Genomic DNA, 24,681 nt, shown 5'->3' with positions numbered 1-24,681 from the left:
CACAAGGACTCCCAAGTCCCCTTGCATCTCTGCATTTTGAATTCTCTCCCCATCTAAATAATAGTCTGCCCGTTCATTTCTTCCACCAAAGTGCATGACCGTACATTTTCCAACATTGTATTTCATTTGCCACTTCTTTGCCCATTCCCCTAAACTATCTAAGTCTCTCTGCAGGCTGTCTGTTTCCTCAACACTACCTGCTCCTCCACCTATCTTTGACAAATTTAGCCACAAATCCATTAATCCTATAGCCCTAATCTTTGGCATACATCGTAAAAAGCAGTGGTCCCAACACAGACCCCTGTGGAACTCCACTGGTAACCGGCAGCCAGCAAGAATAGGATCCCTTTATTCCCACTCTCTGTTTTCTGCCAATCAACCAATGCTCCACACATGCTAGTAACTTCCCTGTAGTTCCATGGGCTCTTACATTACTAAGCAGCCTCATGTCAAAGGCCTTCTGAAAATCCAAGGACAGCACATCCACTGTATCTCCTTTGTCTACCCTGCTTGTAATTTCCTCAAAAAATTGCAATAGGTTAGTCGAGCAGGATCTTCTTTTCAGGAAACCATGTTGGCTTTGGCCTATCTTGTTACATACTTTCAAGTATTCCGTAATCTCATCCCTAACTATTGATTCCAACAACGTTCCAACCATTACTGTCAGGCTAAGAGGTCTATAGTTTCCTTTCTGCTGCCTTCCACCCTTCTTAAATAGCAGAGTAACATTTGCATTTTCCAACCATCCGGTACAATGCCAGAATCTATCAATTCTTTAAAGATCATTGTTAATTCCTCTGCAATCTTTCCAGCTACTTCCTTCAGAATGCAAGGGTGCATTCTATCAGATTCAGAAGATTTATCCACCTTCAGACCATTAAGCTTCCTGAGCACCTTCTCAGTTGTAATTTTCACTGCACATACTTCACTTCCCTGACACTCTTGAACGACTGGTATACTGCAGATGTCTTCCACTGTGAAGACCGATGCAAAATATACATTCAGTTCCTCTGCCATCTCTGCGTTTCTCACTACGATACCGCGTCATTTTCTATTGGTCCTATATTTACTGTCAATTCTCTTTTACCCTTTATATACTTAAAAAGCGTTTAGTATCTTCTTTGATATTAGGTCACCAGCTTCCTTTCATAATTAATCTTTTCCTTCCTAATGACCTGCTTAGTTTCCCTTGGCAAGTTTTTAAAAGCTTCCCAATCCTCTCTCTTCCCACTAGGTTTGGCTTCCTTGGATGCCCTCTCTTTTACTTTTACTTTGGCTCTGACTTCACTTGTCAGCCACGATAGTGTCCTTCCTCCACTGGAAAATTTCATCTTATTTGGAATATACCTGTCTTGCACTTCCCTCATTGTTCACAGAAACTCCAGCCATTGCAGCTCTACTGTTCTTCCTGCTAATTTCTCTTTCCAATCAACCTTAGCCAGTTTCCCTCTCATGCCATTGTAATTACCTTTATTCCACTGAAATACTGACACATTGCAACATAGCTTCTCCTTCTCAAATTTCAAAGTGAACTCAGTCATAGTGTGATCACTTTTCCCTCCGGGTTCTTTAACCTTAAGCTCTCTTATCACCTCCGGATCATTGCATAATAGCCAATTCCATAGTGGGCTCAGCAACAAGCTAATCAGAATCAGGTTTATTATCACCAGCATGTGACATGATATTTGTGAACTAGCAGCAGCAGCAGTTCAATTCAATATATAATCCAGCAAAGAGAAAAAATAAATAAATTAAAAATAAAAATAATAATAAATAAACAAGTAAATCAATTATATATATTGAATGGTTTTTTAAAATGTGCAAAAACAGAAATACTGTATATTTAAAAAAAGGTGTGGTAGTGTCCAAAGATTCAATGTCCATTTAGGAATCAGATGGTAAAGGGGAAGAAGCTGTTCCTGAATCACTGAGTGTGTGCCTTTAGGCTTCTGTACCTCCTACCTGATGGTAACAGTGAGAAAAGGCCATGCCCTGCGTGCTGGAGGTCCCTAATAATGGACGCTGCCTTTCTGAGACACCGCTCCCTAAACATGTCCTGGGTACTTTGTAGGCTAGTACCTAAGATGGAACTGACTAGTTTTACAACCTTCTGCAGCTTCTTTCGGTCCTGTGCAGTAGCCCCTCCATACCAGACAGTGATATAGCCTGTCAGAATGCTCTCCACGGTACAACTATAGAAGTTTTTGAGTGTATTTGTTGACACGCCAAATCTCTTCAAACTCCTAATAAAGTATAGCGACTGTCTTGCCTTCTTTATAACTACATCGATATGTTGGGACCTGGTTAGATCCTCAGAGATCTTGACACCCAGGAACCTGAAGCTGATCATTCTCTCTACTTCTGATCCCTCTATGAGGATTGGTTGTGTTCCTTCATCTTACTGTTCCTGAAGTCCACAATCAGCTCTTTCGTCTTACTGACGTTGAGTGCCAGGTTGTTGCTGCAGCACCATTCCACTAGTTGACATATCTCATCCTGTACGCCCTCTCGTCACCACCTGAGATTCTACCAACAATGGTTGCATCGTCAGCAAATTTATAGATGGTATTTGAGCTATGCCTAGCCACATAGTCATGTGTATACAGAGAGTAGAGCAGTGGGCTAAGCACACACCCCTGAGGTGCGTCAGTGTTGATCATCAGTGAGGAGTCTAAAAAGCTATCCCTTAGACATTCTACAAATTCTCTCTATTGAGGTCCAGTACTGGCCTGGTAATCCCAATCCACATTAATGTTAAAATCCCCAACGATTATCATGACATTGCCCTCCTGACATGCCTTTTCTATCTCTTGTTGTTATTTGTAATCTACATCCCGGCTGCTGTTTGGAGGCCGGTATACAATTGCTATTAGGGTCCTTTTACCCTTGCCATTTCTTAACTCAACCCATAGAGACTCTACACCTTCTGATCCTATATCATCCCTTTCTGATCAGCCATGATGGAATGGTGGAGCAGACTCAACGGTCCGAGTGGCCTACTTTTGCTCCTATGTATGACTCGTCTGACTTAACAAGCAACTGATCAGCTAGTCTAGTGGTACTGATCTTCTTTTGGTCTGAATGACTGAGTCATTGACTCATTTACACTTTGAACAATCAAGCAACTTTACTGAAAATGCTGATGGCTAACAGGGCCTTCTACCTCAGCAGTCTGGCCTGGACTGAAAGCCAACTTCTGGCAGTTAAAGCACATTCATTGAAGCCAATCAATCATCTAACTACGAGAGAGAGATCACTTCATAGGCTCTAATGCATTAGTCTTGTTGTTACCACCTAAATATGTTGGCTTTCCTTATAGAGAGCATACCTGAGCTGAAAAAATGACTGCAAAGTTGAGCAGAATATACAAACCATGTTTGCCATTAGGTGTAATATGTATTTATTTTTCTTTCTAATTGGCCAACCCATCCATCTAAAAACACCTTTGACCCCCTGCCATCAGGCAGGAGCTACCACAGCATTAGGATAAGAACCGTTAGGATGGAAAACAGCTTCTTCTCCCAGGCCACAAGACTACTGAACTCTCTGCCACATCCAGGTCTCATCATGCATGAAGTGTCAGTGAAGCATTATACTGATTTCATTTATGCATCTTATTATTTGCTAATTTATTTATGCTAATATTACTTTATGTGATATGTGTGTGTTAAATGTACTGTGTTGTGCACCTTGGTCCAGAGGAACGTTGCTTTGTTTGGTGCTATGCATGTGTATGGTTGAATGACAATAAACTGAACTTGAACTTGGACATTGAAGAACTCTGTACAAAGGTATTTGCAGGGACCAAAGTTTGGAAAGCAGGATGCGGTGAGTCACAGTCCTTCTCCTTGTCCTACAAAGGTAGAAAAGGTGGAGTTGAATGTTCCGACTCAGTTACGTCACACTGAGGGTACATTTTACATCATTGTTTCTAGGAGGACCCATGTGTCCTGCTCGGGAAGTGCAAAGTATAAACTCCTATGTGTGCTGGCTGGGGTTTCCATTCAAAACTAAATGGGCAAAATGCCACAGAGAATGAGTCCATGATTGTTAAAATGTTCTTCAAATTGTTTCACTTTAACATAAAATACAAAGGAACAGTGACATTAAGGGTTCTAGTTGCGGAAGTCATTAAAACCAGTGAACAAATACACAATAAAATCATAAACTCGTGAAATGCTGGTGTTTACCTCAAGAGAGCTGTTCAACCAAGGGATGAAACTGATGTTTAAGTTACGGAAATCTCTGATTAGATCCCATTTGGAGCAAGATATCATATTTGAATTTGAATTGAATTGACTTTATTTCTTACATCCTTCACATACATGAGGAGTAAAAATTTTTATGTTATGTCTCCGTCTAAATGTGCAATCATAGTAACTTATAAATATTTATAATAAATACAACAGTCAATGTAATATAGAGGACACTCAAATCAGTGTGAGTTCATCAGTCTGATGGCCTGGTGGAAGAAGCTGTCCCAGAGCCTGTTGGCTTTTATGCTGTTTCCTGGATGGTAGCAGCTGGAATAGATTGTGGCTGGGATGGTTTGGCTCGGGTCCCCAATGATCCCACGGGCCCTTTTTACACACTCATCCTTGTAGATGTCCTGAATCATGGGAAGTTCACAACTACAGATGTGGTGGGCTGTCCGCACTGCTCTCTGCAGAGTCCTGCGATTAAGGGGGGTATAGTTTCCATACCAGGCAGTGACCTGGAGGCAGATGTATGTAACTAGAGTGTATGTAACTCATATTTCCCAAAATTTCCCAAATTGGCCATCCAGGGATTAAGAGATAAATTATGAAGAGAGGTTGTATGCACTGTGATTTAACTAGAGTGTTCTAGAATGAACTCATAGGCAGATAGTGAGGAACTTCCTCTGGTGGGGCATCCATATTAAGAGGGCTTGGCCTTCAACAGAACAAGCTCATTGATGAGTGACATCAGAAAATACTTCTTCATAACGTCAGGCCTGAAGATTCAGGCTCCTCCCAGCTAACAGGAGTCACCTGCCGCTTGTTGCCAACTCATCATCTGCACACCATTTCAACCCAGCTCTCAAGCACAATCCTTGTTCACTCGTACAAACTGGCCAGCCTTCAGTTTATTTGTTGCCTTGTTGTAGGAAGTATTTTTTCTCATTTGTTTTGTAGTTTAAAGTTATCACTCACTGTGTAATCATCTCTGCTGCTCTGATTTTGGGTCAGTCCTCCTCTGCCACATACAAATGTGATGTAAATCCATAGCACTCTCCTGTTCAGTATTACGCAAATAAAAGGCTTAAATTGAGAATTTTGCTGGATAGGAATATTATGGGTTATGGAAACAAAGTACAAGGCAGATGGGATGAGTTAAGGTATAGATCAACCTCGATCTAAACGAATGACTGAAGAAGTGCAAGGGTTTGAACAGCTTTGCTTCCATTCCTTTGTTGGCCCCAGTAGTTGTTTATTTTCAGTATATTGACCCTTCTATATAAAACACTAAATAATACTGAAATAAAATCAGACAAGGAATTGACTGAACACTCTACCCAATAAACCACTCCCTTAAAACCCCTGCCACCACTACTTTATCATTTTCTGTCAGTCACCTTCTGTACAGACACTCCTGTGCCCAGCATCACTTTATGGACATAGGATCATTGTATACAAGCTAGGTTATGTATTCATATTTATTGTGTTTTTTTACTATTGTATTTTAAGTCATTGTTTTTTTTTCTGCTGTATTGGATCCAGAGTAACAATTACTTTCCTTTCCTTTACACTTATGCACTAGAAATTATATTAAACAATCTTGAGTCTTGAATATGGCTCAGAAACAGGACTTTGAGCTTGTCCAGTTCCTCTCAATCATCAAGCACCTATTTACCCTAATCCTACCCTAATCCCATTTTTATTTCCCTCAATCCCATCCCCCTTTTTTGGGATTTGCCTACCAATACACCGGGGGAAATTTACAGTGCCCAGTTACCAAACAACCCACATGTTTTGCCACTAGAGAACTCAGTGAAAATGAACATGGTCACAGATAGAACATGAAACTCCACAAAGACAGTACTGAGGGTGGTCAAGATTGACTGAAACTACGAGGCAGTAGCTCTGGTAGTTGTGCCACCCCTATCATACCGAGTGAAGGGGTAGTGTGTAGTGATGTGACACAAGCTGAGCTTGGTGTTATGTGCCAGTCTGCACCAACTCCATGACTGGTGTGTGAAGGTGATCAGTAGTTGTTATGGCTCTCTGCCTGGGTTTCGACTAAGCTGTGAATTCCACTGTAGTGTGCAGTGCATCTCCCATGATGACTGAAACTATTTACAGCACAGCTATGAAGAAAGCCCACACTAAAAGGATTTTCATACTCACATGCTTTGAAATGTTTGTGCTCCTTGAGTCAACACTGTACCTGCAAATATAAGAAAGCAACCAGTCTGATTAAAAGTGAAACATCCATAACCACAAGGACAACTTGCCTTACCTTACTGTGTTCAGGCGATATATTTGTCGTCTCATTTAATTTTATGATGCCTGCATTTATTGCTCAGTCAAAAATCTGCAACTAACTTATGATGTTTAAATGTGAAAAATGTACAAGAGCAGAATTAGGCCATTTGGCCCATTGTCTGCCACAGAAGCCTGTGGATGCCAAATCATTGAGTATATATAAAGCAGGGGTTGATAGGTTTTTGACTAGTAAGGATGTCAAAGGTTATGGAGAATGGAATTGAGAGGGATAATAAATCAGCCATGATAGAATGGTGGAGCAGATTCAGTGTGCTGAATGGTCTAATTCTGCTCCTATGTCTTCTGGTTTTATGCTGTTTTGGTCTCCCTGCTAAGTGTTGTAAAGAATTCAATGTATTTGATCCTGACACCAATCACCATTTTGTTCCATAACAGGTAAATCTGGGATTACAGGCATGAATTGTGGCTTCCCTCAACATTGCTTGCAGTCTGCTTATCTGGAGGGTGTTTTTCAGGCCAGGGTAGTGTTACCACCCTTTGCTGTATTTGCACAACAAGATCTTTCCTAACACCATGCACCTCTACAGAGTCAGAAACTCCACTTCTTTTTCCCCTTTGTTGGATCAGACTGTTAATTCTTAGATTAGACTGCTTAATTGATATTTTCTTTGCAGTTCAAAAGTTAATTATTTGTTTGTATTTTAAGTAGTTCTAATATTCAAGTTTAATATGCCTCAAGTGGCAATACAAAAGTTCAGAGTATATTATTATTGAAGTATGTATACTATATAGAACCTTGAGATTTGTCCCCTTACAGGCTGCCACAAAACAAAGAAACCCATTAGAACCTATGCCAAACCCCCAATGTGCAGAAAAAAAACAAATTATTCAAACATTTTACGAATTCATGAAAAGAAGTCCACAGCCACGAAGCTAGTCACAGCAGCGATCCAGGAGCCGGTTAGTTGCAGGCCACAGCCTCAGTCCAGTGCAGAGATGAGTATAAATCTGGAAAGCTCTGGAAGTTCCTTTGTTGTACATTTCTTGAATACACGCGTTCTCAGTGGTTAACTTGGTACTGCAGTATTCAAGTAATAGCTTTCTAATTGGGTTAATTGCTTTCTATAGATTTGAATAGAATTTTATTATCTCTGTGGTATGAAGCAAGCTATTCATTGTTAGGTGGCGTCTTTAATCTTAGTTTTTTCCTCACTAGTAGATCCCTATCATTATCTATTCAACTTTTCTCTGTTTACTAACTCTCAATAACACAACTGCAAAGCAGCAAGTTTTGTGCTTCTTTACAGACAGACAGACATACTTTATTGATCCCGAGGGAAATTGGGTTTCGTTACAGCCGCACCAACCAAGAATAGTGTAGAAATATAGCAATATAAAACCATAAATAATTAAATAATAATAAGTTAATATGCCAAGTGGAAATAAGCCCAGGACCAGTCTATTGGCTCAGGGTGTCTGACACTCCGAGGAAGGAGTTGTAAAGTTTGATGGCCACAGGCAGGAATGACTTCCTATGATGCTCAGTGTTACATCTCGGTGGAATGAGTCTCTGGCTGAATGTACTCCTGTGCCTAACCAGTACATTATGGAGTGGATGGGAGTCATTGCCCAAGATGGTGTGCAACTTGGACAGCATCCTCTTTTCAGACACCACAGTCAGAGAGTCCAGTTCCACCCCCACAACATCACTGGCCTTACGAATGAGTTTGTTGATCCTGTTGGTGTCTGCTACCCTCAGCCTGCTGCCCCAGCACACAACAGCAAACATGATAGCACTGGCCACCACAGACTCGTAGAACATCCTCAGCATCATCCGGCAGATGTTAAAGGACCTCAGTCTCCTCAGGAAATAGAGATGGCTCTGACCCTTCTTGTAGACAGCCTCAGTGTTCTTTGACCAGTCCAGTTTATTGTCCATTCGTATCCCCAGGTATTTGTAATCCTCCACTATGACCACACTGACCCCTTGGATGGAAACAGGGGTCACTGGTGCCTTAGCCCTCCTCAGGTCCACCACCATCTCCTTAGTCTTTTTCACATTAAGCTGCAGATGATTCTGCTCGCACCATGTGACAAAGTTTCCCACCATGGCCCTGTACTCAGCCTCATCTCCCTTGCAGATGCATCCAACTATGGCAGAGTCATCAGAAAACTTCTGAAGATGGCAAGACTCTGTGTTGTAGTTGAAGTCCGAGGTGTAGATGGTGAAGAGAAAGGGAGACAGGACAGTCCCCTGTGGAGCCCCAATGCTGCTGACCACTCTGTCTGACACATAGTGTTGCAAATGTACGTACTGTGGTCTGCCAGTCAGGTAATCAATAATCCATGACACCAGGGAAGCATCCACCTGCCTCACTGTCAGCTTCTCACCCAGCAGAGCAGGGCAGATGGTGTTGAACGCACTGGAGAAGTCAAAAAACATGGCCCTCACAGTGCTCACCGGTTTGTCCAGGTGAGCGTAGACACGGTTCAGTAGGTAGACGATGGCATCCTCAACTCCTAGTCGGGGCTGATAGGTGAACTGGAGGGGGTCTAAGTGTGGCCTAACCATAGGCCGGAGCTACTCTAGAACAAATCTCTCCAGGGTCTTCATGATGTGGAAGGTCAATGCCACCGGTCTGTAGTCATTGGAGCCACTGGGGCACGGCGTCTTCAGTACAGGAACGAGGCAGGACGTCTTCCACAGCACAGGAACTCTCTGGAGACTCAGGCTCAGGTTGAAGACATGGTGAAGTACTCCACATAGCTAGGGGGCACAGGCTTTGAGCACCCTGGGGCTGACACCATCTGGGCCTGCAGCCTTGCTTGGATGGAGACGTTTCAGCTGTCTTCTCACCTGTTCAGCTGTTTTCTAAATTGATTTCTGATTTACCTCTGACATCCCCCCCCCCCCCCCATACTTTCCCCTTAACATCTTAAAGTTATGCTCCACTGTATTGGCTATTTCCTCCCTGGGAAAAAGTCTGGCTGTCTATGCCTTTTATCATCTTGTACACCTCTAACAAATTATCTCTCATCCTCTTTTGCTCCAAAGAGAAAAGCCCTTCATATACTTCAAAGCTATGTATTTCAAGATCCATCTATTTGGCACACCTCAATATCTCATGCTGCCTTATTGGCCTTTCCTTCATCTGTCATGATTTCCATCTTTCACTCTCCACCCAACCAGTGTCATTTTAGCACACGCTGCTGATTTCTTCAACACCGTCAACTGAATAACTAATTTCTGCATTGTCTACAAAGTTCATAATTATGGGACCTCCATTTAGACAGAGCAGGATGAATGGAGGAAATGATATATTGATTCTGTGAGATGAAATAAAGTTAGCTCATTAGAGTGTATAATGAAGGACTGAGTGACTGAACACTTCAAAAATTTTCAGCTAATTGAAATGAGGCAGATTGATTGGAAGTTGCCTGACATCAAATTTTTTTGAAGAGTTTAGCTAACAGCAGGCAGGAGAATTTCCATTGTGGGTTATGTGCGTGGTTTTAATACCTTTCATCAGAAGACTGACTGCTGAAGCTCAAGGAAAATAATTGACCTGGTTGAGAATTAGACTGAGCAACAGGTGACAGTGGGTTGGGTTGATGGGCAGCCTTTCTCATTGGTAGGGTGACACTTGTGGCGTCCTGTAGAGATTTGCAGTGGTACATCAACTATTCTCTACATTTATATACAAAAAAAATGTTGAGACTAAAAACCCGATATCCAAGTATTCTGATCAGACAAAGATACTAGCATTATAAGCAATATCACAAAAAGGCACACATTAAGAAAATGGACTAAACTGGGTCAAGTAGATTTCTACAGAGAAAATGCAGCAGCCATTTTAGATCTAAAATAGAACAATATTTTCTAAGTGTAAAGAAGCAGGTTAGTGGAGGTCCACAGTCTCATTGAAAGGTGAGATAGATTAAGTTGCTAAACAGTCTGTATCTCTTTTGATGTTGCTAAGTATCATAGTGATGGGGTTACTTTGCAGGAAGAGAGCATGGATAGAAAGGACAGAATGGCCTCCTATTATCAAAGTTATGGGACCCAGATACATAAGTAGAAATAAAGCAGAAGTGACTGCAGATGCTGGAATTTGGAACAAAAATGAAACTGCTGGAGGAACTCCTTCTTGACCTAAAGGATCAACTGTCCATTTCCCTCCACAGATGCTGCCTGGCCTGCTGGTTTCCTCCTTTGATTTGTTGAGTCAAATAAATATGCTGTTGCTCTGTACAAAAGTTTTATCTGTCAATAATTATGTTAACTGTACAGAAACCATGAAATTTTGAATATGCATATCATGTGAAAAAGGAGACACTGCTTTCCCTCTTATTAGGGAGAGACAGAGCCTGTGGTATGTCAAATGCCGGGTGAACAATATCGTCTTTGGCGCTACTGCAAATCTGTGTCCTTACTGTTGCTTTGCTCACGCTCGAGAACTCGGTGGTGGGTGCCAATGCTTCTTTTTGCTGGTGAGGGAGGGGGGATTATTACTGCCTACGTGTGGGAGAGAGGGAAGCTGGGGGAGGACTTTGGGGTTCTAACATTTGACTGCCATTCATTCTTTGGGGAAAGCCTCTGTTTTCGTGGATGGTTGGGAAGAAAAAGCATTTCAGGATGTATGTTGTATACATTTCTCTGACATTAAATTGTATCTTTGAACCTACCTTTGAACCTTTGATTGTTGAAGATACATGAACATAAGTTAAAACACCTTTTAATTTTGATTTGTCTAGGTATTTTCTACCATAACCAGCTCAGAAAATCACGGGCTAACCTTATTTTTGCCAAAATGATATCATCTAATCTGCACTCTTTCAAAAGATGCCACAGATGATGTGTCTTATCACTCACAGCAGATACGTTTCAGAAACATCAGGTTTGCTGACAAACATTTATTCTCAAACTTAAAACAGCATCTGGAAGAATGAAACTGGAAAACAAACCAATTGATTTTCTTTGCAAATCTTTTTAATAAGCAATGCACAAATGTTTTTCAGAAAAGGGATTAAAAGCTTTATCTAAACCTATTATAATGTTGCATTATAATCACTAGCTAAGTTATAATTGGCTTGCTGTTGTATCAGGTCAAAACTACAATAAACTGCTTTAGTCAAAGTGTCTGATCATTGTAATCACAGAACTATTTGCCAGTAATAAGAAGCTTCAGGATGGGGGCTCATCTGAATAATGAATTAAAATGAAGGCAATTTGTAACTGAACTTGATTGATGACCCACACCCTTTATGTTGTGGGAGGTTTGAATGATTTTAGTTTACCATTGAGAAATGAATAGGAGATGAGCTACGTAAGTAACAGAAACTGCCAGATGAGTAAAGATTTAAAGATTGGTTCTATTTGTCACATGTACATTGAAACATACAATGAAATTTTCTGTCACTAACCAACACTGCCCAATGATGTGCTGGGGTCAGCCCTCACATGTTGCCATGTTACACTTCAGTGCCAACACAGTATGCCCACAACTAAACTAACCCTAACCCATATGCTTTTGAGGAAAGCAAAGGACCCGGAGGAAACACGCATGGTCACGGGGAGAAAGTACAAACTCCTTACAGCGAGTAGCAGGAATTAAACCCAAGTAGCTGCCACTGTAAAGTCTTACACTAATCATGACACTACTACTACTGTAATTTACAGTTCCAGTTTCCAAATCCCCCTTTCACAAAAGAGGGATTTTACGAGGTCTAAATGCAAGACAGCTTCTCAGTGAAAAGCCATGAAACTCAGTGCCAGATATTAACACTGAGTACATCTCTAAGAGCTGCAGATAAATTCTTTCCAACAATTGTGGCATTTCAACCTTGAACAACTGTGAGAATTTCATATTGGTCTATTTGGGGCCGAATGTTCAACTGATCTATTCTGAGTCATACAACTAGAAGTCAATTCAGAAAAAAAAATCCTTTTTTTCCGAAGATTTTTCTTCTTTTTTGTAATTTATTTTTTTATTGAAGTTCATCAAACAAACATTTCCATAAGATGTATTTCAGACATTGTACATATATATCATATAATCATATATATCACAAAATCTCCACAAAGTATTTATCTGGCGTATACACTTATAGAAAAGGGTGGAAAGAAAAAACAAGCAAAAAGAAAGAACAATGTACAAGTAAGGAGTGATCTTTTTTTTTACAACAGATTCATTGATTTGTGAGAATAAAATCAGGCCTATGAGGCGTTACGTAGTTAAACCATTTTTCCCAGTATGGATCAAATTGTTCCAGCTTATGATTAACAGATGCTGTTATCTTCTCCATTTTGCAAATGTCCATTGTAATTTTTTCATTGTATTTCTGTTCTGACAAAGGATAACTCATTAGCCATGGAGAATGTATATTTGGAGAATAACCTCTACATATAGAAATCCACTATACACTAACCATGAATAATATCTAATTTATTCAATCATGTCCCAGTATCCTAGTTAGGCCCCATTGGTTCACATTCCACATAATTCCAATAACCACTAAGATAACATTTGTAAGGTTGATTTCAACTCATGAGATTCAATGATAACTTATGCACAATGTTCTGGACAAATTATCGTTTTAGTTTGTTGTGGTAAACTGGTGCTGAGTCACAGCTACAGAGATCCAGATTTGATCCCAACAATATGTGGGGTCTTTACATCTAAAAACTTGGAAGACGTTGCACTCAATTGAAACACTTGGAGGAAATATGTTCAAGGGGGAGCTGTGCTACATGAGGTCAACCCAACAGCTGCAAAAGGGAAGACTGAACAGCTAAAAAAAAACAACTATTAATCACAGCCACCACTTAGTATTGCTGACACTGCACCAGAATATGTGGATCCTGGAATGCCTCCACTTGAGACCCCACCAATAGACAATTCCTTAGGAGGACATCATACTTGCCTCAAATGATTGAACTACAACTACATTCTTCCTCTGATCACAGGGATTTCTCCCAAGTGCCTTGGTTTCCTTCTAAATTCCAATGACATGCTGGATGGTTACACAATGTAAATTACCATTCATGTAGGGAAGTAGGAAAAGAATTAAAGTGGAATTAATGAACATGAAAGTGAGAAGAGACTGGTTATCCTTGTATCCAAGTCGGTGAAAGTATGCATAGAAGTAGATAAATTATATATAGGCCTTCATAAGGAGAGAATATGAGTGCAGGAACAGGGGTGTCTAACTGGAATTATTTAGGCCTTGATAAGTACTGTACATGGATCTTTTTATCCAAAGAAGAACATTCTTGATCTGGAGGCAGTGCAGTGAAGGTTGACCAGAGTGATTCCTGGGATGGCAGGAATGAAGTACAAGAAGAGATTGTGAAGATTAGACCAGTGTATGCTGGAGTCTTGAAAATAAGAGTGGGTCTCGGTGAAATTTAGAAAATCCTCATAAGATTGATATACGAAAATTCAAGAAAGATGGTGGACAAGTTTGGAGCAAGGAGGAGGGGGTCAAACACTAGGGATATCAAGTAAGCCATTTAGGGCAGAGTTTTTGGTAAATACCTTCACGCAGTGAAAAATAAACATGTAGCATTTCCTCCCACAGAAAGACCTTATTATTTAATATACTCTCAAGAAGGAGTGAGAGTAAGGTTTAAAAGTTGAAGATAGCAAGCGATGGGAAGAAAGTAGAAACAGGGTACCAATGAGGATGACCAGCCATAATCACATTCAATAGTTGAATGGACTTGAAGGACCGAACGGTTGCTCCTACTCCGATGTTCTGTGTAAAACTGATCGGCCACAGAAAAATATGGTTTTGGGGCATGAGACTAATGGGATTCAACTTCTGGGAACCAACATGAAACTTTTGGGCCAAATGGCATCCTACTATGTCATAATAATTGAAGTTAATTCTGGCAGTTAGAAAGCTAAGAAGATTAAAGGAGAAAGAGGTAGACATGCTTTTATTTCATCACATCTTAATTATCTGACTGGTTGCATCATCGCCTGGTACATCAATTAAAATGCTGGGAATACAAGAAGACTAGTGGGCTCTGCCCAGTATAATCACAGATATATCTCTCTCCACCATCAATAGTATCTACAGAAGGTGCTGCCTCAAGAAAGGAACATTCATCATCAAAGATCCCCTCCATCTGAGCTATGCCATCTTCTCCGGTCACCATAGAGCAGAAGGTACAGGAACCTGAAGTCCCCACACCACTAGGTTCAACAGCAGCTACTTCCCTTCTATCATTTAGTTCTTAAACCAATGGTAAGGCCCTAATCATTACAGTTTAGCAAAACTATGACCATTTTTGTACTAAAATTTACTGATTTTTTGTTCTAGTTGTGTTCATCATGGAAAAATTGTGTTTGATTTAAGCTTAATTTTTTTTTGTGTGTAAATCCTGCTTATATGATACTATGTGCCTGTGCCTGTGATGTTACTGCAAGTTAGCTTTTCATTACATTTGTGCATACATACACTTGGGCATATGACAATAAACTCAACTTAGACTTTACCACCTTTCGGCAAAGAAAGAAGTTGAGGCCTGCTTGGACCTCGAAAAAATTCATTATTCAGTTCTTAATTCGGATCTAAAGTTCCATAAGGTCTGGGGACCTTTTATTGAGTACTTTCATAACCTTCCTCTTGACTAGGGTTTTTTTTTTCTTTTTTTTCCTCTTCTTTTCGGTCCCTTGCTTTCAGCTCCCTTTTTTTTTCTGGTAGTAGGCATTATTATCCTCTGTGCTAAGTGTATTCACAGTCTGGGAGTTTGACTGTCCGGACTTATACTCTTTATACTGTGTGGTGGTTGGTCTGGAGTTGTTGTTTTTTTCTTGTGTTGTGGGGCTTGGGGAGGACACTAAGCTCACTTGTCTTTAATTTAGGTGCTTTTTTGTTAAATTCTCTTCCTTTGTAGCATATTGTTATTGTATGCTTAATCTTGCACTGTATTAATGCTCCTCATTGGGATTTGGGGTTTTTAATTTTGTAAAATGTTTTGAAAAACTAATTAAAAATTTTTTTAAAAAAGAAAGAAGTTGAGGCAAAGATTGATTTATTTTTTGTTAAAGCAACACTGTGGGTTTGCTTTCCAATGAGGGCACCCAAGACCTACAGATAAATATTACTAATATGACAGGAAGAGATTAAAACTCCCATGGTATGATCTGCACCAAGTAGAATTCACAAGGAGGCTGACATTTCCCTTCAAGGTAATAGGAAATAGACACATGCCAACAGAACACATTTTATCAACACAAGGCTGACTTGAAAAGTAATTACTGGGGATTAAAAGTAATTACTATTGTACTGAAACCCATTCCCCTTTTAATATTACCAGCAATATATTGACAACATTCCTTGACTTTAAAGGTTCATTCATTTCATAGATGTAACAAAGGTCACAGCACTTGTTCATGACTATTGATTGACCTCTATAATTACAAACTTAGGCCTGTATTGAAAATTTTGCAGCAATTTTGTGAAGAAAATTTCTTTCTGGATTTGAATTTTTAAGAAGGCTCCATTTCAAAATACTGTTTCAAATTTATAAGAATGGTGCATCACTTATTAAGGCAAAAACAAAGGGTGCATATGAGATTTTAATGTGGTTTGGTTGTACTATCTTCCAGACTTTGTTAGCCTGTGTTATTTATCAGTGTGTCAGTTTAGAAGAGGGGTGTAGCAACAGGCAGACAGAAAAGCCACTACTCACACATCAAAACGCAAATTCTGCTTCTCTTCAAAGAAGTAATCCAGGACAAACTTGCGCACAAAATCTGGATTCAATGTGTTTTCAATCACTTCAGTTCTTCCATACTGGGAAAGAAAAAGGGGAAAAAGGTGGTTAAAAGTTGGAGGAGAGTGATTTACCTGCAAAACATTAAAAACAAAGCCTTCTTCATATAACAGATTTAGCTTCTTGCAAATGGCAGATAATCTGCAGCTCACAGGCTGAGACCAAGTTCAATAAATCTGGAAACAATGTGTTGTAATAGTTTCTTGATCACCATTCTGTCTTGGACATTGGGTTTTCCAGTTAGCACATTTGCCAGACTTTTCATTAAAGTGTTATGTTCTCTTCTGCTGGAGGCAGAGGACAAATGCTGGAACCTGGAGCAGCAAACAATCTACTGGGAAAATTCAGCGGATCAGGCAGCGAATGTGGAGGGAAACAGACATTCTACATTCTGGGTTGAGACCCTTTATTTGGGTTTGAGGTGGACAGTTGACCTTTGGGATGGGATCCTTCATCTGGATAGAATTTAGATGAAGGGACTCAGCATAAAACATTGACATTCCATTTCCCTTCTCGGATGCTGCCTGGCATGCTGAGCACCTTTAACAGTCTGTTTGTCCTCTTTTGATGTTCATTTATTTCCTTTATCTGGGTTTTGAGTCCATCTCATCCAAAGGCTCGGGCACTCTGTCGTTGCCTACATGCCAATCACTGCATTATCATTATTAGTTGATAGTGACAAAGCCTCTCTGCTCAGACACCCCCACCTTTCCATCTGTCTCTCCTCCATCTCCACACCTGCCGAATGAAATGGTTACCACTGCCTTGTCCACTCCAAGTTTCAATATTTCCGTCACTTAGCATTTACTGTGAACTGGTTTTAAAATTAGTCAACACTTGCACTGTAAACAAAATCAAGTCTAGTATAATTTTGATGGAGAAACATTTCAAGTTATTAAAGTGATCTGATAGCTGTCAGTTTTGATCTCTTCACCTACTAATTCCTATGTTCTCTTGCAACATCAATGGAGACCATTCAGCCTATCAAATCTCTGCTGGTTTTCATCAATTCCAGCAAGCGCATTCAACAAGTTACTATTGCAACTAATACACTTACCAATTCCTCTCTGAAAATCCTGCCACCCATCTGCAGAAAGGTGATCTGCTGTAGCCAACTAACCTGTAGTAAGTCTTTGAGATGTATGAAGAAACAGGTGCATTCACAGGGTGGATGTACAGATGCCTTGCATGTGATGCTGGAATTGAACTCTGAAGCCCTGAACTGTAATGGCATCACACTAACCACTACGCAAATGTGGTGACTAATGGCGAATCCCTGTCACACAATTTCTTGCCAATTGTAACAGATTTATGCTTTAAAAGTGCACTTGGTTCGCTAGACAAGTGAAATGGTGAGGCTGGGAGATCTCAAGCTCACTATTGCCACAGATTAGTATGTTCCACCTTGTCATTGTGGAGAGGTTTGTGAGTTCCTGAGATCCCGAGACTGATGCCATCTGAGCTTAGCTCCTGTTAGGGCCACCCATGACCAGAAGATCAAGGGGTAGGTTCCAGACTTCGTGCAATCCAGCCAACACTGCTAAAGTGGAGCTGGTGGAAGATGATGAACATCGCAACGGCAGTGAAGGAGGAGGAGGAAGGCTGCAGCAGTGAACAGTCCTCAGACGTCTTGCATTCCATGCCACTGGACCCTGACCTGTCAAGAACCACAGGGTGACTGCCCATGTACCAGCCTTCCCACATTAAAAAAAGCACACACAGGCATTCTCCATTAAAGGAATCCACATTCCCTTGGGTTAATCTGAGTGAGCACATTACTACTACAGCTATGCCAGCAATATAGAAATGGAAAAAGAAGGTTGCATTAAAATCTGGTATGGAACTACCAATGTGCAGGAGCAGAAAATGGATGATATAGCCCAGCTCAACCCTTTTTCCCAGTGAGCACGTTTACATGGATCACAAGAAAGCAGCATCCACAATTAAAGGACCATCACCATCCAGGCCATGCACTCTTCACACTACCACCATCTGGCAGGAGATACATAACCCTTAGGTCCCACACCACCAGGTTCAGGGGTAGTTGTTACCCTACAACCATCAGGCTCCTGAACTGACTTGGATGATTTCACTCACCTCAACTCTGAACTGTTTCCACTATCTACGGAGTCACTTTCAAGGACTCTACAATTTGTATTGACAGTATATTTTTTGTGTATAAATTGTCTTCATTTGCACATTGGTTGTTTGTCACTCTTTGTTTAGGTATAGTTTTTCATAAATTCTATCATGTCTCTTTACTTTTACTGCAAATACCTGCAGGAAAATGAATTTCATATATGTATGTTGACAAGAATATTTCACTTTGAATATAAGGCAAAGAACCCATCAGAAGCTGCATAGAGAAGTGCTCTGGTATGTTTGGGAGAAGAAGTGGCAGGAGCATACAGCATATCCTACAAACAAAGGCAAGTGACAGAATAGCATATGGGATAGAGGAGGAAGTGTGTGAGATAAAGGGGACAAGTTATTAATTTTAGACAAACAACAATTTAGGGAGCATCAGCTTCCCTTCACCGTTATGTTCAATAGGGTAGAATAAGCACAGTAATACAAACACTATCTTTGAAATTACTGAACATTAATGAGTCACATGTTTGGTCTACACCACTTTGTCCTCTTCTTTCTTTCCTAAAAGCGCTCAATTGACTCAGGTACTTAATGAAACCCAATTTGCTGTTTTTCCAATCACTGCATTTTTGTAAGAGCATTTTCTGATCTTTAGAGATGACCTCTATCTATCCCTCCCCCTCCCATTTTGCTCTGTCGTGCATCATCTTAGTTGTTTAATTTTGCGAGATTCTCAACAGGGTTGCTAAAAGCTCTCAGTAGCAATTAAGCAGATAGCAGTGGCTTCCAATAAGAGGCAGGAGTGGCGGTGATTGGGGAAATTAGCTTCATATCTCAGCATTATAGTTACAGAGAGCTGCTGTATGCTGGTCGTCTGTTTCATGGTCACCACCATCATTCTGTGTGTGGGAGAGCACAAGTGACTCACCAACTAGCTTGTGTATGCACTCAGTGGCCACTTTATACGGTAGAAGAGGGACCTAATAATGTCAGCACCGAGTGTATTTCTATGATGCTCATGATCTTCAGCTGCTGTAGCCCATCTACTTCAAGGTTTGACATGTTGTGCATGCTCTGCACACCACCGGAGTAACACGTGATTAGTTGAGTTACTTTCACCTTCCTGTCAGCTTTAACCAGTCTGGACATTCTTCTCTGACCTCTTTCATTAACAAGGTATCCTCACCCACACAGCTGCCACTCACTAGATCTTGGTTTGCTTTTTACAATTCTAAACTCTAGAGCCATGGACTCGCAACATTAACCGAGGGATCAATAGACCCCAGGTTGGGAACCTCTGCTCTAGAGACTGCCGTGTGTGCAAATCCCAGAAGAACAGCAGTTTCTGTGATACTCAAACCATTTTATTTGACACCAACAATCATTCATGGTCAAAGTCACTTAAATCACATTTCTTCCCTATTCTGATGTTTGATCTGATCAAAAACTGAATTTCTTGACCATGTCTGCATGCTTTTATGCATTGAGTTGCTGCCACATGATTGACTGATTAGAAATTTTCATTAAGGAGCAGGGGTATAGGTGTACCTAATAAAGTGGCCACTGAATGTAAATACTGGCTTTAGCGATAATAATATGGATGTTTATGTATCACTTCACCATGGCTCAACTACATATTACTACCCCACAGAATGCAAATTCACTCTCGCCTCCCTTTTACTCTTTATCTGCAAAAGAATTTGGTACTGTCTTTACCTTGGCTTACCTTCGTATTTCCTCTTTTCTCTCCTCATGGCATTTTTTTTAGTTGCCTTCTGTTGGTTTTCAAAAGCTTTCCAATCCCCAAAGTTCTCATTAATTTTTCCCCTCTCTTTTGCTTTTATGCTGCCCTTCACTTCCTTGTCAGCCACAGTTGCCTCATCCTCATTTAGAATATTTATTCTTCTTTGGATCTGTCCTGGACCTACTGAACTGCTCTCAAAGTCTCCAGCCATTGCTGCTCTGCTGTCATCCCTGCTGGTGTCTTCTTGCACTGAACCTTGGCCAGCTTCTCACTCATGCCTCTGTAATTCCCTTTACTCCACTGTAATACTGACACATCTGACTTTATCTATTCCCTCTCACACTGTAGGGTGAAGTCCATCAAATTATGATCACTGCCTCATGAGGGTTCCTTTATCTCAAGCTCCCTACTCAAATCTGGTTTATTACATAGCACACAATTTGGAATTGGCTTTTCCCTAGTGGGCTCAAATTCAAGCTGCTATATAAAGCAATCTTGTAGGTATTCTACAAATACTCTCTCTTGGGATCCAGTATCAACCTGATTTTCCCAATGAACCTGCATATTGAAATCCCCCAGGACTATTGTAACATTGCCCTTTTTACATGCCTTCTCTATCTCCTTTTGTAATTTGTATCCCACTTCCTGACTACTGTTCAGAGGCCTGTATATAACTCACAGCAGGATCCAAAGGTTCAAAAAATGGTTCAAAGGTTCATTTATTATCAAAGTATACAACTTTGAAGTTCTTCTCCTCCAGGTAGCCATGAAATCAAGAAAGAAAAGAAAGCCAGCACGATCAGCCACCTCCCCATGCAAAAAAATTGGACAAAAACAGAACAGGCACGTCAACCCTCAAATGCATCAACCTTCCCCTGCGCAAAATACAAACAAGAAAGATCAGGCAAAAAACAGAGAATATAAAAAACTATAAGACTGAAAAAAGTCTACGGTCCAAATTCATATTCTCCACTCTCTGGTAGCAGAGTGATACCCAGCAATCAAAAGGCAGGCAGCTGTTATTCACTTCGATGTTTCAATCTCCCTGACTGCTTTAATCAGTGCACAATAGAAGCTTTAATCTGCGAAATGCATCATCTTGCGCCCGCCCGCAGTCTATTTGCCATGAGGTTCACAAATGCTACCTCTCTTTTTACCTTTGCAGTTTCTTAACCCTACCCACTTGAATCTTGTATCTTCTGATCCTATGCAACCTCTTTCTAAGGATTTGATTTCATTTTTTACCAACAGAGCCACACCACTCCTCTGCGTACCTGCCTGTCCTTTTAATACAATGTGCCTCCTTGCACATTAAGCTCCCAACTATGATCTTCTTTCAGCCACAACTCAGTGATGCCTACAATGTCAATACTTGACAATCTAACTGTGCCATAAGATCATCTACCTTATTCTATATGCTGTGTGCATTCAAATATAACACCTTTAGTCCTGTATTCATCACCCTTTTCGATTTTGCCCCATCTTACACTTCAACTTATCCCACAGACTGCAATATTGCCCTATCTTCTGCCTGTCTTTCCCCAGTTTCACTACACAGTACATCTACTTGTATACCAGCTACCCCATCCTCAGCCCTATCTCTCCATTTCCCATCCCACTGCCAAACTAGTTTAAACCTTCCCTGACCAAGGGGAGTGCCTGCAGGTACATGTGTTACCTGTGGATAATAGTTCTACAACAAATATGAAGGTTATGTAAAAATACTCTAACTATCTAGCTTACAGAAAAAGATGGCTGAATGAATGAACGTGATGCAAAAAAGGTAAATCAAAGCATGTATGTATTCCTCCAATTTATGGCCAAAGCAGCAGCCATATTGATTCTATATGCTTGTAATCCAATAGGACATCGCCACCAACTGGCAGACCCTGGATTTACATCACCATTTCCCACAAAGTGAGACACAGATACAAGCACTGTGGATATTGAAATCTGGAGCAAAAATACTCTACTGGAAGAGTTCTGCAAGTCAAAGAGTGAAGGTTGGTTTTACTCAAAGCACTGACTGTTCCTTTCATCCACAAGTGATGCTTTGACCCACTGAGTTTTCCAAGTTTGTGTTTTGTTCCACATGAAATGGAAGGTTAGGGGTTCCAAGTTTTGCCTTCATGGATTCTGTTAGCTCTTCTTCAAGAGAAATGACATTTCAGGAGGGTTAAAGCCAACATAACAACCATTTTTCGTACTGGCATTCTCTGCAGGAGAGATCTGTGGTCATGGCACAGGAAGCTGAATGTGAAAAATCTGATTGGATGTTCAACACGCAAAGACATACACTCAGTGGCTATTCTATTAGGTACACCTATACACCTGCTCATTAATGCAAATATCGAATCAGCTGATCATGTGGCAGGAGCCCAATGCATAAAAACATGCAGACATGGTCAAGAGGTTCAGTTTTTGTTCACATCAAACATCAGAAAGGGAAAGAAATGTGATCTAAGTGACTTTGACTGTGGAGTGATTGTTGGTGCCAGACGGAGGGGTTTGGGTATCTCAGAAACTGCTGATCTCCAGGGATTTTCACACACAACAGTCTCTAGAGTTTACAGAGAATGGTGCAAAAAAACAAATAAAACATGCAGTGAGTGGAGTTCTGTGGACAAAAATGCCACGTTAATGAGAGGAGCTGAAGGACTGTTTCAAGCTGACAGGAATGCAACAGTACATCAAATAAACACACATTAAAACGCTGGTGTGCAGAAGAGCATCTCTGAATGCTAAACACATTGAACGTTGAAGTGGATGGGCTACAGCAGCAGAAGACAATGAACGTACACTCGGCGGCCACTCGATTAGGTACAGAGAGAACCTAATCAAGTGATGGCTGAATGTACAACTGGTAATAGTATTCTGTTCATATAGATCAAAACATAACACAGAGCAGTATGATAAAACAAGATAAAACAAAGTACCAATGCAGAATAAAATGTAACAGCTACAGAGAAAGTGCAGTGCAGGTAGACAACAACGTGCAAAATCATAACAAGGTAGATTATGCGGTCAAGAGTCCATCTAATCATAGTAGGGAACCATTTAACTTTTGTCCCTCTTCCCTCTGGGAGGATGTTCAGGAGCTTGAAGATTCGTACGGCCAGATTTGGGAACAGCTTCTTTCCAACTGTAATAACACTGCTGAACAGATCCTGACCCGGATCTGGGCTGTACCTTCCAAATATCTGGACCTGACTTGCACTACCGTACTTTCCCTTTTCTATTTTCTAATTATGATTTATAATTTAAATCTTTATTATATTTACTTTGGTTTGTACTACAGGGAGTGTGAAGCGCAGAATCAGATATTGCTGTGATGATTGTACGCTCTAGTATCAATTGTTTGGTGACAATAAAGTAAAGTAATAGTCATGTACAGCAGAGTAAAAATAGTCCTTGAGCCCGGTGATATGTGTCTTCTGTTTCTGAAAGAGGGAGAAGAGAGGTATATCTGGGTAGGTGGAGTCTTTAATTATGCTGCCTGCTTTAATGAGGCAGTGAGTGGTATAGACAGAGTAACGTGCGATAGGGAGACAATGAGTGGTGTAGACAGGGTAACGTACGATAGGGAGACAGTGAGTGGTATAAACATGCGACAGGGAGACAGTGAGTGGTGTAGACATGCGATAGGGAGACAGTGAGTGGTGTAGATATACGATAGGGAGACAGTGAGTGGTATAAACATGCGACAGGGAGACAGTGAGTGGTGTAGACATGCGATAGGGAGACAGTGAGTGGTATAGACATGCGATGGGGAGACAGTGAGTGGTGTAGACATGCGATAGGGAGACAGCGAGTGGTATAGACATGCGATAGGGAGACAGTGAGTGGTATAGACATGCGATAGGGAGACAGCGAGTGGTATAGACATGCGATAGGGAGACACCGAGTGGTATAGACATGCGATAGGGAGACAGCGAGTAGTATAGACTTGCGATAGGGAGACAGTGAGTAGTATAGACATGCGATAGGGAGACAGTGAGTGGTGTTGACATGCGATAGGGAGACAGTGAGTGGTGTAGACATGCAATAGGGAGACAGTGAGTGGTGTAGACATGCAATAGGGAGACAGTGAGTGGTATAGACATGCGATAGGGAGAAAAAAGAGATGCTGGAATCTGTAGGAACTCAGGGATCAGACAGCATCTATGGAGAGGACTTGATCCAACACTGACTGTCCAGTTCCTTCCATAGATGTTGCCTGACCCACTGAATTCTTCCAGCACTTCATGTGTTGCACTAGCATGTGATCAATTATTAAAACTGGTCTTCACGCCCTGTTTTACACCCACCTCCACACTCACTGGGAAGCAGCAATATTGGAATGAGTTTAATCATTGTGGTTGCAATGAGCAATCTCCAGATTGCTTCCTGTGCCTCTGGCCAGTGAGGGTAAGAATAGAATGATTTGGCAGGTGAATGCATGGCTGTGAAACTGGTGCTGGGGGATGGTTTCAGATTTCTGGATCATTGGAATCTCTTCTGTGGAATGTATGACCTGTACAAAAGGGATGAGTTATACCTGAACCGCAGGGGGACCAATAACCTTGCAGGCAGGATTGCCAGAGTTGTTGAGG

At 40.9% G+C, this 24,681-nt stretch overlaps 1 protein-coding gene across 2 annotated transcripts in view; it reads right to left on the bottom strand.

Moving 5' to 3' along the window:
• Positions 1-24,681, bottom strand: part of cpne9 (copine family member IX) — a 627,771-nt gene that overhangs the window by 371,360 nt on the left and 231,730 nt on the right. For both annotated transcript variants that reach the window (XM_073072861.1, XM_073072862.1), the window contains exons 4-5: positions 16,171-16,274; positions 6,369-6,408 (exon numbers count right to left, since the gene is read on the bottom strand). In XM_073072861.1, the coding sequence (XP_072928962.1) occupies positions 6,369-6,408; positions 16,171-16,274 (144 nt within the window). The remainder of the gene's footprint in view (positions 1-6,368; positions 6,409-16,170; positions 16,275-24,681) is intronic.

The sequence above is a fragment of the Hemitrygon akajei genome, chromosome 19 (assembly GCF_048418815.1).
Source record: "Hemitrygon akajei chromosome 19, sHemAka1.3, whole genome shotgun sequence".
NCBI lineage: Eukaryota > Metazoa > Chordata > Chondrichthyes > Myliobatiformes > Dasyatidae > Hemitrygon > Hemitrygon akajei.
Note: the sequence above shows the minus strand (reverse complement) of the source record. Positions and strands in the feature narration are given on the sequence as shown.